This window comes from Melanerpes formicivorus, unplaced genomic scaffold (genome assembly GCF_026170545.1).
Source record: "Melanerpes formicivorus ecotype bairdi unplaced genomic scaffold, bMelFor1.0.p_v2 SCAF_296, whole genome shotgun sequence".
Classification (NCBI taxonomy): domain Eukaryota; kingdom Metazoa; phylum Chordata; class Aves; order Piciformes; family Picidae; genus Melanerpes; species Melanerpes formicivorus.
In genome coordinates this window covers 151,020-164,270 of record NW_027142648.1, presented here as the reverse complement: position 1 = coordinate 164,270, position 13,251 = coordinate 151,020, and the positions used below count along the sequence as shown (strand labels likewise).

Sequence of the window (13,251 nt, the reverse complement as noted above, 5' to 3'; positions counted from 1 at the left end):
ACCCTGGAAGGCCACAATGAGGTCTCCTGGGAGCCTTCTCCTCTCCAGCCTGCACAACCCCAACTCCCTCAGGCTGTGCTCACAGCAGAGCAGCTCCAGCCCTCTGCTCCTCCTCCTGGCCCTGCTCTGGACACCTTCCAGCCCCTCCAGACCCTTCCTGGCACAGAGGCTCCAGAACTGGCCCCAGAGCTGCAGCTGTGGTCTCAGCAGAGTGGAGCAGAGGGGCAGAATCCCCTCCCTGCCCTGCTGGCCACACTTCTCCTGCTGCAGCCCAGCACAGATGGTGGCAGAGGTTGGTACAAGTGGGAGCACTCTCCACAGGGAGCTCCTTGACTGCAGGCCATGCAGAAATGCAGCACAAATGCAGACCTCCCTGGGATGATGGTGCAGGGTTGTGGCTCTCTGAGTGCATCTCCAAGGCAAAAGCTGATGGCTCGATGCCTGTGGGGGGCTGAGGGCCCTCCCTGCCTGGGCTGCCCCTGGCCTGGGAAGCCTGGCAGTGCCAAAGCCGGGGGCTGGCTGGGCAGGGGAAAGCTCTGCCTGCCTGCTTCCTTCTTGGATGGCATAGCTGCTGCTGGCAGAGGCCTGGGCAGGGTGGCTGGGGGCTGGGGGAGGCCAGGGCAGGGCGGCTGGGGGCTGGGGGAGGCCAGGGCAGGGCGGCTGGGGGCTGGGGGAGGTCAGGACAGGGCGGATGGGGGCTGGGGGAGGTCAGGGCAGGGCGGATGGGGGCTGGGGGAGGTCAGGGCAGGGCGGCTGGGGGCTGGGGGAGGCCAGGGCAGGGCGGCTGGGGGCTGGGGGAGGCCAGGGCAGGGTCAGGATTTCCGAGGGCCGGGAGCGTGCCCAGGGCAGGGCACAGCCTGGAGGGCACCAGGAGAGCCAGCAGCAGGCTGAGTGCCAAGCACTCTGGCAGGGAAGGTGTGCACAGGGAAGGTGTGCACAGGGAAGGAAGGTGTGCACAGGGAAGGTGTGCACAGGGAAGGGATCCTTGTTTCCATCCTCCACCAAGCGTGGGCAAACGCCCTGGCAGGGCTGAGCCCTTCAGGCAAGTGCCTCCTAGAGACCTCCTCCTGCTGCCAGCTGCCCCACAGCCCGGCCCCACAGCCCGGCCCCACAGCCCGGCCCCGGCAGAGGTGGCCGCAGCAGCCCCGTGTAAGGCCGGGGGTCACCACAGGGCAGAAGAAGGAAAGGCTTTTGGAAGCAATTAGACCTCCCCCGCTCAGGGCTGTGCAGCCAGTGGACACTGCTCGCAGCTGCTGCCGTGGTCGGGGAGAGGCTGCGGGGCGCAGTGCAGCCACAGCCACTCGAAGGGAGAGGCAGAGCTGGGCTCCGGCTGCAGCTGAGGCTTCCAGCGGTGATCAGGCTCAGGTCTTGTAAGGCTAGCCCGGTCCCAGGCACACACCTCGGCTGCTTGGCAGCTCTCCTGCTCCTCCCCTGCTCTTAACCCCCCTGCCCCAGCCCTTCCTCCCGGCTGCTGCTGGGCCCTGGGGAGCCAGGGCAGCCCGGCAGCGTGGAGGGGACTGCCCACGGCGCTGTCTCTGCTGCTCGGCTGAGCTGTGGCAGCTCAGGGAGGCTCCTACCAAGCTCCAGAGCCCGCAGAAGGCAGCAGGAGCTGGGACTGAGCAAGAGGGAGGAAGGGAGCTGGGGGTCTTCGAATCAGTAAGGCTGGAAAAGAGCTCAGAGCTCATCAAGTGCAAGCTGTGTGCAGCTCCTCTCCTGGCAGGGGTGAGCTGATGCAGCCATGCTCTTGGCTCGGCAGAGAGGCTTGGACTGGTCTTTGTTTGCTGGAGCAGCTATCCCCAGGGATTCTCAGAGGGCAAGTGCAAACCAGCTAGAGGCCCTGAAGACCCCAACCTGAGGCACTTGGACAAATGAATCACTGCTTAAAGTTCCTCAAGATTCACTCCCAGGCCACTCACTGCACAGCAGCCTGAGGCCCTGGAAGCAGCCCAGCCTCTGGGCTCCCCTCCAGCTCCCTGCCCCTGCCAGACACTGGAATGGACAGAGATGGCTCCAGGCTGGGCTGACAGGAGGGAAAGGGAACTAGGTGTCACCTGCATGCTAGTGACACTGCCACCACACTGCCTTCCCAAGGAGCCACAGATGAACCTCTGGGCTCTGACATCTGGGAGCAATCCAAACCCAGGAGCCACACAGGCTGCATCCCTGCAGTGTCTCCAAAGGCAACAACAAGGCCATATGAAAAGCCTCTCCTCCCCTCCCCCCATTCCTCCAGCTCCTGAGGACTTAGTGTCTCTGGTTCTCAGCAGCCTGCTGCTCGCTGGCAGTTGCTTTATCTCAGCACAGCCTTCCCATGGGGGCACAGGTGTCAGCACTGTGCTGTTATCACCTCACTCAGGCCCCACAAATGAGCTGCAGCTTCACTGCACATTCCTCTCATCACACCACCCAGGGAATGTCCTGTTCCAGGCAGCTGGAGGGTGAGGTGCAGGAAGGATCCTGCTCCACAGCACTGTGAGTGCTGCAAGGGAAGGAGCTCCCCACAGGCCAGGCCCTGACCAGCCTGACCCTGAGCTTAACTGAACAGAGTCTGGGAAGCTACTGCAGATGAGACCACGACAATGTCAGAGGGGTCCCAGGGTGGTAGAAGCTGGAAGGGACCTCTAGAGACCACCCAGTCCCAGCCCTCTGCTAGACCTGGTTCACTCACATCCAGTTGCACAGGAACATGTCCAGGTGGGGTGGGAAAGGCTCCAGAGCAGGAGACTCCAACAACCTCTCTGGGCAGCCTGCTCCAGGCCTCTGGGAGCCTCACAGTGACAAAGTTGTTCATTATGTTGACACGGAACCTCCTCTGCTCCAGTTTGCAAGCAGCTGAATATGCCCCAGCAGTGTGCCCAGGGGGCCAAGAGAGCCAAAGGCCTCCTGGCTGGGCTCAGCAATGCTGTGTCCAGCAGCAGCAGGGAGGGGATTGTCCCCTGGCACTCAGCTCTGGGCAGCCCACACCTGGAGCCTTGTGTCCAGCTCTGGGCAGCTGAGTGCCAGAGAGCTGTGGAGGTGCTGGAGCCAGGGCAGAGGAGGGCAAGGAAGCTGGGAAGGGCCTGGAGAAGCAATGTGCTGGAGAGAGGCTGAAGGAGCTGGGGATGGTTAGTGGGCAAGAGAGGAGGCTGAGGGGAGAGCTCCTGGCTGCCTGCAGCTCCCTGCAAGGAGGCTGTGCAGAGGCTGCTGCTGCTCTCTGCTCCCAGGGCATTAGTGAGAGAAGAAGAGGGCAGAGCCTCAAGCTGCCCCTGGGGAGGTTGAGAGTGGAGCTTAGGCACAAGAGTGCTCAGGGCTTGGGATGTGCTGGGCAGGGAGGTGGTGGAGTGCCCAGGGCTGGCTGTGTTTGAAGGTGGTTTGGCTGTGGGGCTTGGGGCTGTGGTTCAGGGCTGAGCCTTGCAGAGCAGGGCTGATGGTTGGCCCTGGGGACCCTGGGGCTCTCTCCCAGCCTGGCTGCTGCTGTGGCTCTGTGGTCTCACAGCTGGAGCTACCAAACACACTGACCATAAGTGGGGAAATCTAATCATGAAGGTGATTAACCAACCCTGATGTCTTCAGCTAGCTGAGGCAGGGCCCAGGAGCCTCTCTTCTAGCCTAACATTTCATTCTGGTGCCATTAGAGCAGGGCTTACCTTTTGCATCTTCCCTGGCATCAGCTGGGTGAGAACAGAGCCCTGCAGTTTGCTGCTGCCCTCCCTGCACTGCCTGGGAGAGACCTCAGGGATCTGAGCTCAGCATGGGAATATTTATTCTTGCTTGTGCTGAGGCACAGAGCAAGGAGCAACAACATCACTCTGAGGGCACTGCTGAGGCTCTTCCCCTCAGCACAAAGCTGGGGCAGGATTCTCTTCTCTCTCTCTTTCCCTCCTGGTGTTTGTTCTGCACTGCAGCTTACAGCTCTCTGCTTGGGGTCCAGGCAGCTCCTGGGGGGAACACATTGCAGGGGGAGCTGGGGTTGCTTAGCCTGGAGAAGAGGAGGCTCAGGGGAGACCTTCTTGCTGTCTACAACTCCCTGAAGGGAGGTTGTAGCCAGGTGGGGGTTGGTCTCTTCTCCCAGGCACCCAGCACCAGAACAAGAGGACACAGTCTCAGGCTGTGCCAGGGGAGGTTCAGGCTGGAGGTGAGGAAGAAATTCTTCCCAGAGAGAGAGATTGGCCCTTGGGATGTGCTGCCCAGGGAGGTGATGAGTCCCCATCCTTGGAGGTGTTTAACCAGAGCCTGGCTGAGGCCCTTGGAGCCATGGTTGAGATGGTTAGGTGGTGCTGGGGGGAGGTTGGACTGGATGAGCTCTGAGTCTTTCCCAGCCTGGCTGATTCTGTGACTCTGTGACTGCATAACCAAAGGATGTAGGTTACAAACACACCAAAGTGCTTTCTCCCCTTGAAGGTTCAGTGGTCTGCAGCAGAACCAGGAGCAGAGCTGCCCTGCAGGATGGGGGCAAATGGGCTCTGGGCCCCAGGGGCTGACATGAACTCTGGATGTGCTGGGGGAGGCAGCTTCTCAGACCAGGCTGCTGCCAGGCAGAACCATCCAGTGAGCAGCACAGCAAGTGGAAAGCCACAGCAGGTGAAACCCAGAGAGCTCTGAGGTCATGTTCAAGGAGTGCCCACAGCTCCCTCTGTACTTACTGTGCCCCACCAGAGAGCATCTGCATATGTGGAGAACTGGTTGTTTGCATCCTTTTCCACCAGGTAAACCAGGAAGGATGAAAAGATGAGGACTAAAAATCCTATGTACCAGGCTGTGATCAGCTCCTAGAGAGAGAGAGATCAGAGATCAGTTTGGAAGACTGCTCAGGATGGCATCTCAAGGAAGGCATAAAGGGAAAGCCCTCTGCACCCTCCTGGCCTCCCACCAAGGGCTTCCCCAGGGACCAGATGTGCCCTGAAGGTGAACCAAACCTAGCCCTGGGGTTTGACACAGGACCAGAGGGTATCAAATTCAGACAGCCAGAGAATGCTCTGAGTTGGAAGGGACCTCCATAGCTCACCTAGCCCAAGCCCCCTGCAGTAGCAGGGAGACCCCCAACTAGATCAGGTTGCTCAGAGCCAGGTCAGGCCTGCCCTAGGATGTGTCCAGGGATGGCCCTCCCCCTGTTCCCTAGGCAGCTTGTCCCAGTTCCATCACCCTCCAGTGAAGGGCTTCTTCATGTCCAGTCAGATCCACCCCTCCCTGCTTTCAAACCATTGCCCCTTGGCCTAGTGCTGCAGGCTCCTGGGAAGAGGCTGCAGATGGACTCTGCATGAGGGGTCCAGCACAAGGGCAATGGTTTGGAGCTGAGGCAGAGCAGGGTCAGAGTGGAGCTGAGGGAGAAGCTCTTCAGTAGCAGGGTGCTGAGACTCTGGCACAGGCTGCCCAGGGAGGCTGTGGCTGCCTCCTCCCTGGGGGTGTTCCAGGCCAGGCTGGATGAGGCCCTGAGCAGCCTGGGCTGGTGGGAGGTGTCCCTGGGCATGGCAGGGGGTTGGAACTGGGTGAGCTTTGAGATCCTTCCCACCCCAACCCATTCCATGAACCTCTGAAGCTCATGCAGGGCTCTGCAGTGTGGGGCAGCCAGCTCTACACGCTGGCAGATGGATTAGGACTTTTCCCCCTTTGTATCCTGGCCTTGAGCAGCCAAGGCAAGCAGAGAGGTGTCCCTGCCCCTGCTGGGGAGGTTGGAGGAGAGGAGCTCTAAGGCTGCTCCAACCTGAGCCATGCTGTGATTCCTCAGGCCCCACTGGGATACTGGAAGGCCACTCCAAGGTCTCCCTGGAGCCTTCTTTGCTCCCAGCTGAACACAGCCCCTGCACACCAAGGGCAAGGCTTTCAACATGTCCTGAGAGCTGCCAGCACTGCACAGGGCTCTGGGCTGGCTCTGGGCTCCTGCCCAGCCCAACTGGCCTTAGAATCAGAGGGTCATAAGGCTGGAAAAGGCCTCAGAGAGCATCAGGTCCAAGCTGCCACCCAGCACCTCCTGTCAACCAAACCCTGGCTCCAAGTGCCACATTCAGTCCCCTCCTGAACACCTCCAGGGATGGGGACTCCACCACCCCCGTGGGCAGCACATCCCAAGGGCCAATTCCTCTTTCTGGGAAGAATTTCTTCCTCCCCTCCAGCCTAAACCTCCTCTGGCACAGCTTGAGGCTGTGTCCTCTTGTTCTGGTGCTGGGTGCCTGGGAGAAGAGCCCAACCCCCACCTGGCTACAACCTCCCTGCAGGGAGTTGCAGAGAGCAATAAGGTCTCCCCTGAGCCTCCTCTTCTCCAGGCTAAGCAACCCCAGCTCCCCCTGCAATGTGTTCCCCCCAGGAGCTGCCTGGACCCCAAGCAGAGAGCTGTAAGCTGCAGTGCAGAACAAACACCAGGAGGGAAAGAGAGAGAGAAGAGAATCCTGCCCCAGCTTTGTGCTGAAGGGAAGAGCCTCAGCAGTGCCCTCAGAGTGATGGACACAGGACTGAAGGTGTGGCCTGAGCAGTGCTGAGCACAGGGCAGGATGAGCTCCCTGCTCCACACTGTTCCTGATGGAGGCCAGGATGCCACTGGCCTGCTTGGCCCCCTGGGCACACTGCAGGCTCCTGTTCAGCCGCTGTCCACCAGCACCCCCAGGTCCCTCTCAGCCACCCTGAGCCCAGCCTGCAGCCCTCCCTTCAGAGCCCTCGAGGTGCTGTGCCCCAGAGGAGTGTTCGCTGCCCCCCGGCGGCGGAGGCCCCGGGGGGAGGGCAGCAGGGCAGCCCCGGGGGCAGGACCTACCTTGCTGTGCGCATACACCACCGAGCCCAGCAGCTTCCAGGTGCCCCCGCGGCGGTCCATGCGAACCATGCGCAGGATCTGCAGGAAGCGAAGGCTTCTCAGTGCCGATGTTGCGAAAATGTTACCCTGAGTTTTGGCAGACACAACTGCTACCGAGGCGATGAGGACAATGATGTCTGCAAGAGACCCCGCAGAGAGAGCGTTAGCGCCCGCCCGCCCCCGGGGCCGCGCCGCCCAGCCGCCCGCCGGGCAGCCCCCGGGGAGCAGCGCTGGGAAGGCACCGCTGGGGCCGAGGGCTGCCCCAGGGACCTGCAGCGGGGCAACCCGGGCTGCTGATTTTAATGCCAGAGGGATCTGGGCCCCCCGGCTCGGGAGGGACAGGGAGCTGCTGGAGAGAGGCCAAGGGAGGCTCCAAGGCTGCTGAAGGGACTGCAGCACTGCCTGGGGAGGAGAGGCTGAGAGCCCTGGGGCTGTGCAGTCTGCAGAGGAGAAGGCTGAGAGGGATCTGATCAATGGCTATCAAGAGCTGAGGGCTGGGGGGCAGGAGGCAGGGGACAGGCTCTGCTCAGCTGCACCCTGGGATAGGACAAGGAGCAGTGGATGGAAACTGCAGCCCAGGAGGTTGCAGCTCAGCAGGAGGAGGAACTTCTGCCCTAGGAGGCTCCCAGAGCCCTGGAGCAGGCTGCCCAGAGAGGTTGTGGAGTCTCCTGCTCTGGAGCCTTCCCAGCCCTGTCTGGATGTGTTCTGTGTGCCCTGTGCTGGGTTCTCTGCTCCTGCTCTGGCAGGGGCTTGGGCTGGGAGCTCTCCAGAGGTCCCTTCCAGCCCCTGCCACCCTCTGAGCCTCTGATAAGAGGAGAGTGTTGAAGGAGGGAATGGATTGAAGCTTGAGGAGGGCAGATTGAGACTGGAGATGAGGAAGAAACCCTTTCCAGTGAGGGTGGGGAGACTCTGGCACAGGTTACCCGGGGAGGTTGTGGATGTTGCCTCCCTGGAGGTGCTCAAGGCCAGGCTGGATGAGGCCTTGAGCAACCTGGGCTGGTGGGAGGTGTCCCTGCCCGTGGCAGGGGGCTGGAACTGGAGCTGGCAGCCTGAGGAGCATGTGGGAGCCCAGCAGGGGTAAGGGATCTCTTTCTTCAGGTCACAGAATCAAACTGAGAGAGGGAGTTGGTTCTGCATGGACTAATCAGCCAACTGCTGATTGAGATGAGGAGCAGCAGCCCAGGGATGGCACAGGGATGCTCTGAAGGAGGCATAATGCTCCCTGCTGATGACTGGGGCAGTCACACCAAGGGGAAAGGCACAGAACAAGCTCTGTGTTACTTCATCACCTCATAATTAATGTCCTGGGCTTCTGTAAAAGCTTAAAAAGCCTTTGTGAGAAATGCCTGCTGCAAACCTCAGCAAGTGGTGCTGCCTGCATGGCTCTCTGCAAGGCCAACCTGAGCCCACAGCTGCAGAGTCACAGAGCCACAGCAGCAGCCAGGCTGGGAGAGAGCCCCAGGCTCCCCAGGGCCAACCATCAGCCCTGCTCTGCAAGGCTCAGCCCTAAACCACAGCCCCAAGCCCCACAGCCAAACCACCTTCAAACACAGCCAGCCCTGGGCACTCCACACCTCCCTGCCCAGCACATCCCAAGCCCTGAGCACTCTTGTGCCTAAGCTCCACTCTCAACCTCCCCAGGGGCAGCTTGAGGCTCTGCCCTCTTCTTCTCTCACTAATGCCCTGGGAGCAGAGAGCAGCAGCAGCCTCTGCACAGCCTCCTTGCAGGGAGCTGTCAGTGAAGAACTAAAAGCCAGTTCCTGCTGACAGGAGCTTTCACTTCTTTAGTGTTGGCCTTGAGCTCTCATCTTGCCCCAAGGGGATCTCCAGGTCAGGAATGACCCAGTAAGGGACAAGGGCTGCCACAGGTGAGTGCTGAGCCTGGCTGCTCCTACAAGCTGCAGACTCTTCCTCAGAGTGCCCCAGGGCAGCAGGAAGCAGCCCTGGTTCGTTCTGCTCAGCCACCAGAGGAAGCTGAGGACCAAATCCCCCTGGCCTGCAAACATCCTGGCTGGGGAGTCTCCTGCTCTGGAGCCTTCCCAGCCCTGTCTGGATGTGTTCTGTGTGCCCTGTGCTGGATTCTCTGCTCAGCAGGGGCTTGGGCTGGGAGCTCTGCAGAGGTCCCTTCCAGCCCCTGCCACCCTCTGAGCCCTGTGAGCAGAAGTTAAAGACATCCCACACTGAAATGGAGCTCAGCAAAGCAGCTGGGGCAGGGGGATCCAGCTTCATGTCAAGGCACTGAGCTCCCTGGGAGGGCTTTGAACTGTAGGTGTCTGCAGGGGGAGCAGGTGTCTGAAGTCCCTGTGCAGCACAGGGGAGCCAGGGCACTGTGGAGAGGGGCAGCTAATCCCCAGGAAGGCTCCTGCTGGCTGCTCAGCTGATCTGCTCTCTGGCAGACCTTCAGCTGCCCAAATGGATCTGCCCAGTGCCATCTGAGATGCCTTAGGGTATCTGAAGCATCCCCTTGGCCTGACAGCTATGCTCTTGGACCTGGGCTGGCTGTGCCCTTCAGAAGAAGCTGCTGGAGAGCAGGGAGTATCATGTAGCAGGGAACACCTCTGTGAACTCTGCTGAACCAAGCCCCAGATCCTGACTCACTCTCCTGACAGCCAGGGAGCACTCAGCTCCCCTCCTGCAAGCCAGCTTCTCTTGGGAGGAAGTTCTTCCCAGCCAGAGAGATTGGCCCTGAGGAGGTGCTGCCCAGGGAGGTGGTGGAGTCATATCCCTGGGGGTGCTCAGGAAGAGCCTGGATGAGGCCTTTGGTGCCATGGTTGAGTTGGTTAGGTGGTGCTGGGGGATAGGTTGGACTGGATGAGCTCAAAGGTCTTTTCCAACCTGGTCTGGTCTATCCTATCCTATCCTATCCTATCCTATCCTATCCTATCCTATCCTATCCTATCCTATCCCGTCCTATCCTGTCCTGTCCTGTCCTGTCCTGTCCTGTCCTGTCCTATCCTATCCTATCCTGTCCTGTCCTGTCCTATCCTACCCTATCCTATCCTACCCTATCCCATCCCATCCCATCCCATCCCATCCTATCCTGTGTTTGCCTGCCCCTGGGGCTCTCACAGAGTGTGCTGGAAAACCCTCAGGCAAAGACTGTGCTGCTAAGGTGTCCCTGGTGAGTGACCTGGTGGCAAGGCCAGCTGGGCTTGTGCCACCCTGCACAAAGGCACAGCCCCCTTGTAATCCATAGATCCACAGGATGGGTTGGGTCAGAAGGCACCTTGAAGGTTACCCAGCTCCAGCCCCCTGCCCCGGGCAGGGACCCCTCCCACCAGCCCAGGCTGCTCAGGGCCTCATCCAGCCTGGCCTGGAACACCTCCAGGCAGGGCACAGCCACAGCCTCCCTGGGCAGCCTGTGCCAGGCTCTCCCCAGCCTCCCTGCAAAGAGTTTCTCCCTCATCTCAGTCTGCCCTCTTACAGCTCAAAGCCATTCCCCCTTGTGCTAGATCTCCAAACCCTTGTCAAGAGTCCCTCCCCAGCTCTCCTGTAGCCCCTTCAGGTCCTGGCAGGCTGCCCTAAGGTCTCCCTGGAGCCTTCCCTTCTCCAGGCTGAGCAGCCCCAACTCTCTCAGCTGTCCCCACGGCAGAGGGGCTCCAGCCCTTTGTGGCCTCCTGTGCTCCTGCTCTAACCCTTAGCTGCAGCTGGCTGGGTCTGCTGGAAGTGCAGTGTGCAGCCTGCAAAGCACTCTCAGGACTTCAAAGGGGGAAGGCCAGCCAAGTATTATGGACTGTGCTTTGGTCTGGAAGTGACTGAAGTGCTCATTGAGAGGTTTGGTTACCCTCAGCCACTCTCCACAGGACAGCTCTTTGCCAAAGCCAATGCCCCTGCCCTTCTTCCTGCCCATCCCAGGATCTCCAAGAGCATCCCTTGGGAGGTGGAGTTCCCTGGGCACTCCCCCACTGCGAAGGCCCCAAAGGAACTGAGTCTTGCCAGTGCCACACAGCATCTGCCCTGTGCTGCTGGGAGCCCTCTGCCCCAGCCCTGCTCCCCTCTGAGCACCAGTGGTGGAGCAGGCAGCAGCAGCAGAGCTCTGCTCTGCCCCTGTGGGAGCACTGACTGCTCCATGGGAGCCACCTGCTTGCAGAGGGAGGGTAGGGATGGGAGAGGCAGAGGAGGAGAGGCTGAGGGAGCAGGGGAGGAGAGGACAACCCTGGCACACGTCTGGAAACACTTGGAGGGAGGAGAGGCTTTCCCAGGCTGCTGGGGCAGGGCTGCATCATTTCCTCACCTTGTTCTCTCCTTTGATTGACTTTCTCACAGTGCTGCCCCTCTGCCCCCCAGGCCCTGCCAGGCTACAGCTCCTCAGGCTGGGAGCAGGGGAAGCAGGAGTGTGCCCAGGGCAGCCCTGCCTGGCTGTGCTCCCTGGCAGCAGGGAAGGCAGCCAGGCAGAGCACTCCAGCACAGCTCAAGCTGCCAGGAAGAGGTGTAAGAAAACCTCAGCAAGCCCTGCTGGGAAGCAAACCAGGCCAGCAGGGAGCCTGCAGTCCCTGCTGCATGTGTGCAACGTGCCTGCTCCTCCTGTTGAAGCACCCTGGGAGTCTTGATCAGCCAGGGCAGCACAGGGCTCACACCACCCCCCAGAGTGCTGCTCTGGAGCACAGCACAGGCACTGCTAGAAACTCCAGCCCAAACTGAGAGCAGCTGGCACTGGGAGCAGCTTAAGGCACAGCCTGGTGGCCGAGGGGCATCGGAGTGAGGGCAGGCAGCAGCTTCTGAAAGGGAAGTTGGGGGGCTCCCAGATTCCTGCAGAAGAGGTCTGCTTCAATAAACCTGTCTGAGGGAACTGGGAGAGGAGAGGAGAGGTTCGGAGAGGAGAGGTTCGGAGAGGAGAGGAGAGGTTCGGAGAGGAGAGGAGAGGAGAGGAGAGGAGAGGAGAGGAGAGGAGAGGAGAGGGAGAGGGAGAGGGAGAGGGAGAAGGGGAAGGGGGAGGGGAAGGGGGAGGGGAAGGGGAAGAGGAAGGGGGCGGAGAAGGAGGAAGAAAGAAGGAGAAGGAAAAGAAAGAAGGAGAAGGAGAAGGGGAAGGAGAAGGAGAAGGAGAAAGAAGAAGGAGAAGGAGAAGGAGAAGGAGAAGGAGAAGGAGAAGGAGAAGGAGAAGGAGAAGGAGAAGGAGAAGGAGAAGGAGAAAGGAGAAGGAGAGGGAGAAGGAGAAGGAGAAGGAGAAGGAGAAGGAGAAGGAGAAGGAGAAGGAGAAGGAGAAGGAGAAGGAGAAGGAGAAGGAGAAGGAGAAGGAGAAGGAGAAGGAGAAAGGAGAAGGAGAAGGAGAAGGAGAAGGAGAAAGGAGAAGGAGAAGGAGAAGGAGAAAGAAGAAGGAGAAGGAGAAGGAGAAGGAGAAGGAGAAGGAGAAGGAGAAGGAGAAGGAGAAGGAGAAGGAGAAGGAGAAGGAGAAGGAGAAGGAGAAGGAGAAGGAGAAGGAGAAGGAGAAGGAGGAGGAGAAGGAGAAGGAGAAGGAGAAGGGAGAAGGAGAAGGAGAAAGAAGAAGGAGAAGGAGAAGGAGAAGGAGAAGGAGAAGGAGAAGGAGAAGGAGAAGGAGAAGGAGAAGGAGAAGGAGAAGGAGAAGGAGAAGGAGAAGGAGAAGGAGAAGGAGAAGGAGAAGGAGAAGGAGAAGGAGAAGGAGAAGGAGAAGGAGAAGAGAAGGAGAGGAGAAGGAGAAGGAGAAGGAGAAGGGAGAAGGAGAAGGAGAAAGAAGAGAGAAGGAGAAGGAGAAGGAGAAGGAGAAGGAGAAGGAGAAGGAGAAGGAAGGAGGAGAAGGAGAAGGAGAAGGAGAAGGAGAAGGAGAAGGAGAAGGAGAAGGAGAAGGAGAAGGAGAAGGAGAAGGGAGAAGGAGAAGGAGAAAGAAGAAGGAGAAGGAGAAGGAGAAGGAGAAGGAGAAGGAGAAGGAGAAAGGAGAAGGAGAAGGAGAAGGAGAAGGAGAAAGGAGAAGGAGAAGGAGAAGGAGAAGGAGAAGGAGAAGGAGAAGGAGAAGGAGAAAGGAGAAGGAGAAGGAGAAGGAGAAGGAGAAAGAAGAAGGAGAAGGAGAAGGAGAAGGAGAAGGAGAGAGGAGAAGGAGAAGGAGAAGGAGAAGGAGAAGGAGAAGGAGAAGGAGAAGGAGAAGGAGAAGGAGAAGGAGAAGGAGAAGGAGAAGGGAGAAGGAGAAGGAGAAGGAGAAAGAAGAAGGAGAAGGAGAAGGAGAAGGAGAAGGAGAAGGAGAAGGAGAAGGAGAAGGAGAAGGAGAAGGAGAAAGGAGAAGGAGAAGGAGAAGGAGAAGGAGAAGGAGAAGGAGAAGGAGAAGGAGAAGGAGAAGGAGAAGGAGAAAGGAGAAGGAGAGGGAGAAGGAGAAGGAGAAGGAGAAGGAGAAGGAGAAGGAGAAGGAGAAGGAGAAGGAGAAGGAGAAGGAGAAGGAGAAGGAGAAGGGAGAAGGAGAAGGAGAAAGAAGAAGGAGAAGGAGAAGGAGAAGGAGAAGGAGAAGGAGAAGGAGAAAGGAGAAGGAGAAGGAGAAGGAGAAGGAG

At 59.4% G+C, this 13,251-nt stretch overlaps 1 protein-coding gene across 2 annotated transcripts in view; it reads right to left on the bottom strand.

Moving 5' to 3' along the window:
• Positions 1–13,251, bottom strand: part of KCNQ5 (potassium voltage-gated channel subfamily Q member 5) — a 198,744-nt gene that overhangs the window by 46,876 nt on the left and 138,617 nt on the right. For both annotated transcript variants that reach the window (XM_068170224.1, XM_068170225.1), the window contains exons 4-5: positions 6,722–6,897; positions 4,623–4,748 (exon numbers count right to left, since the gene is read on the bottom strand). In XM_068170224.1, coding sequence (XP_068026325.1) covers positions 4,623–4,748; positions 6,722–6,897 — 302 coding nt within the window. The remainder of the gene's footprint in view (positions 1–4,622; positions 4,749–6,721; positions 6,898–13,251) is intronic.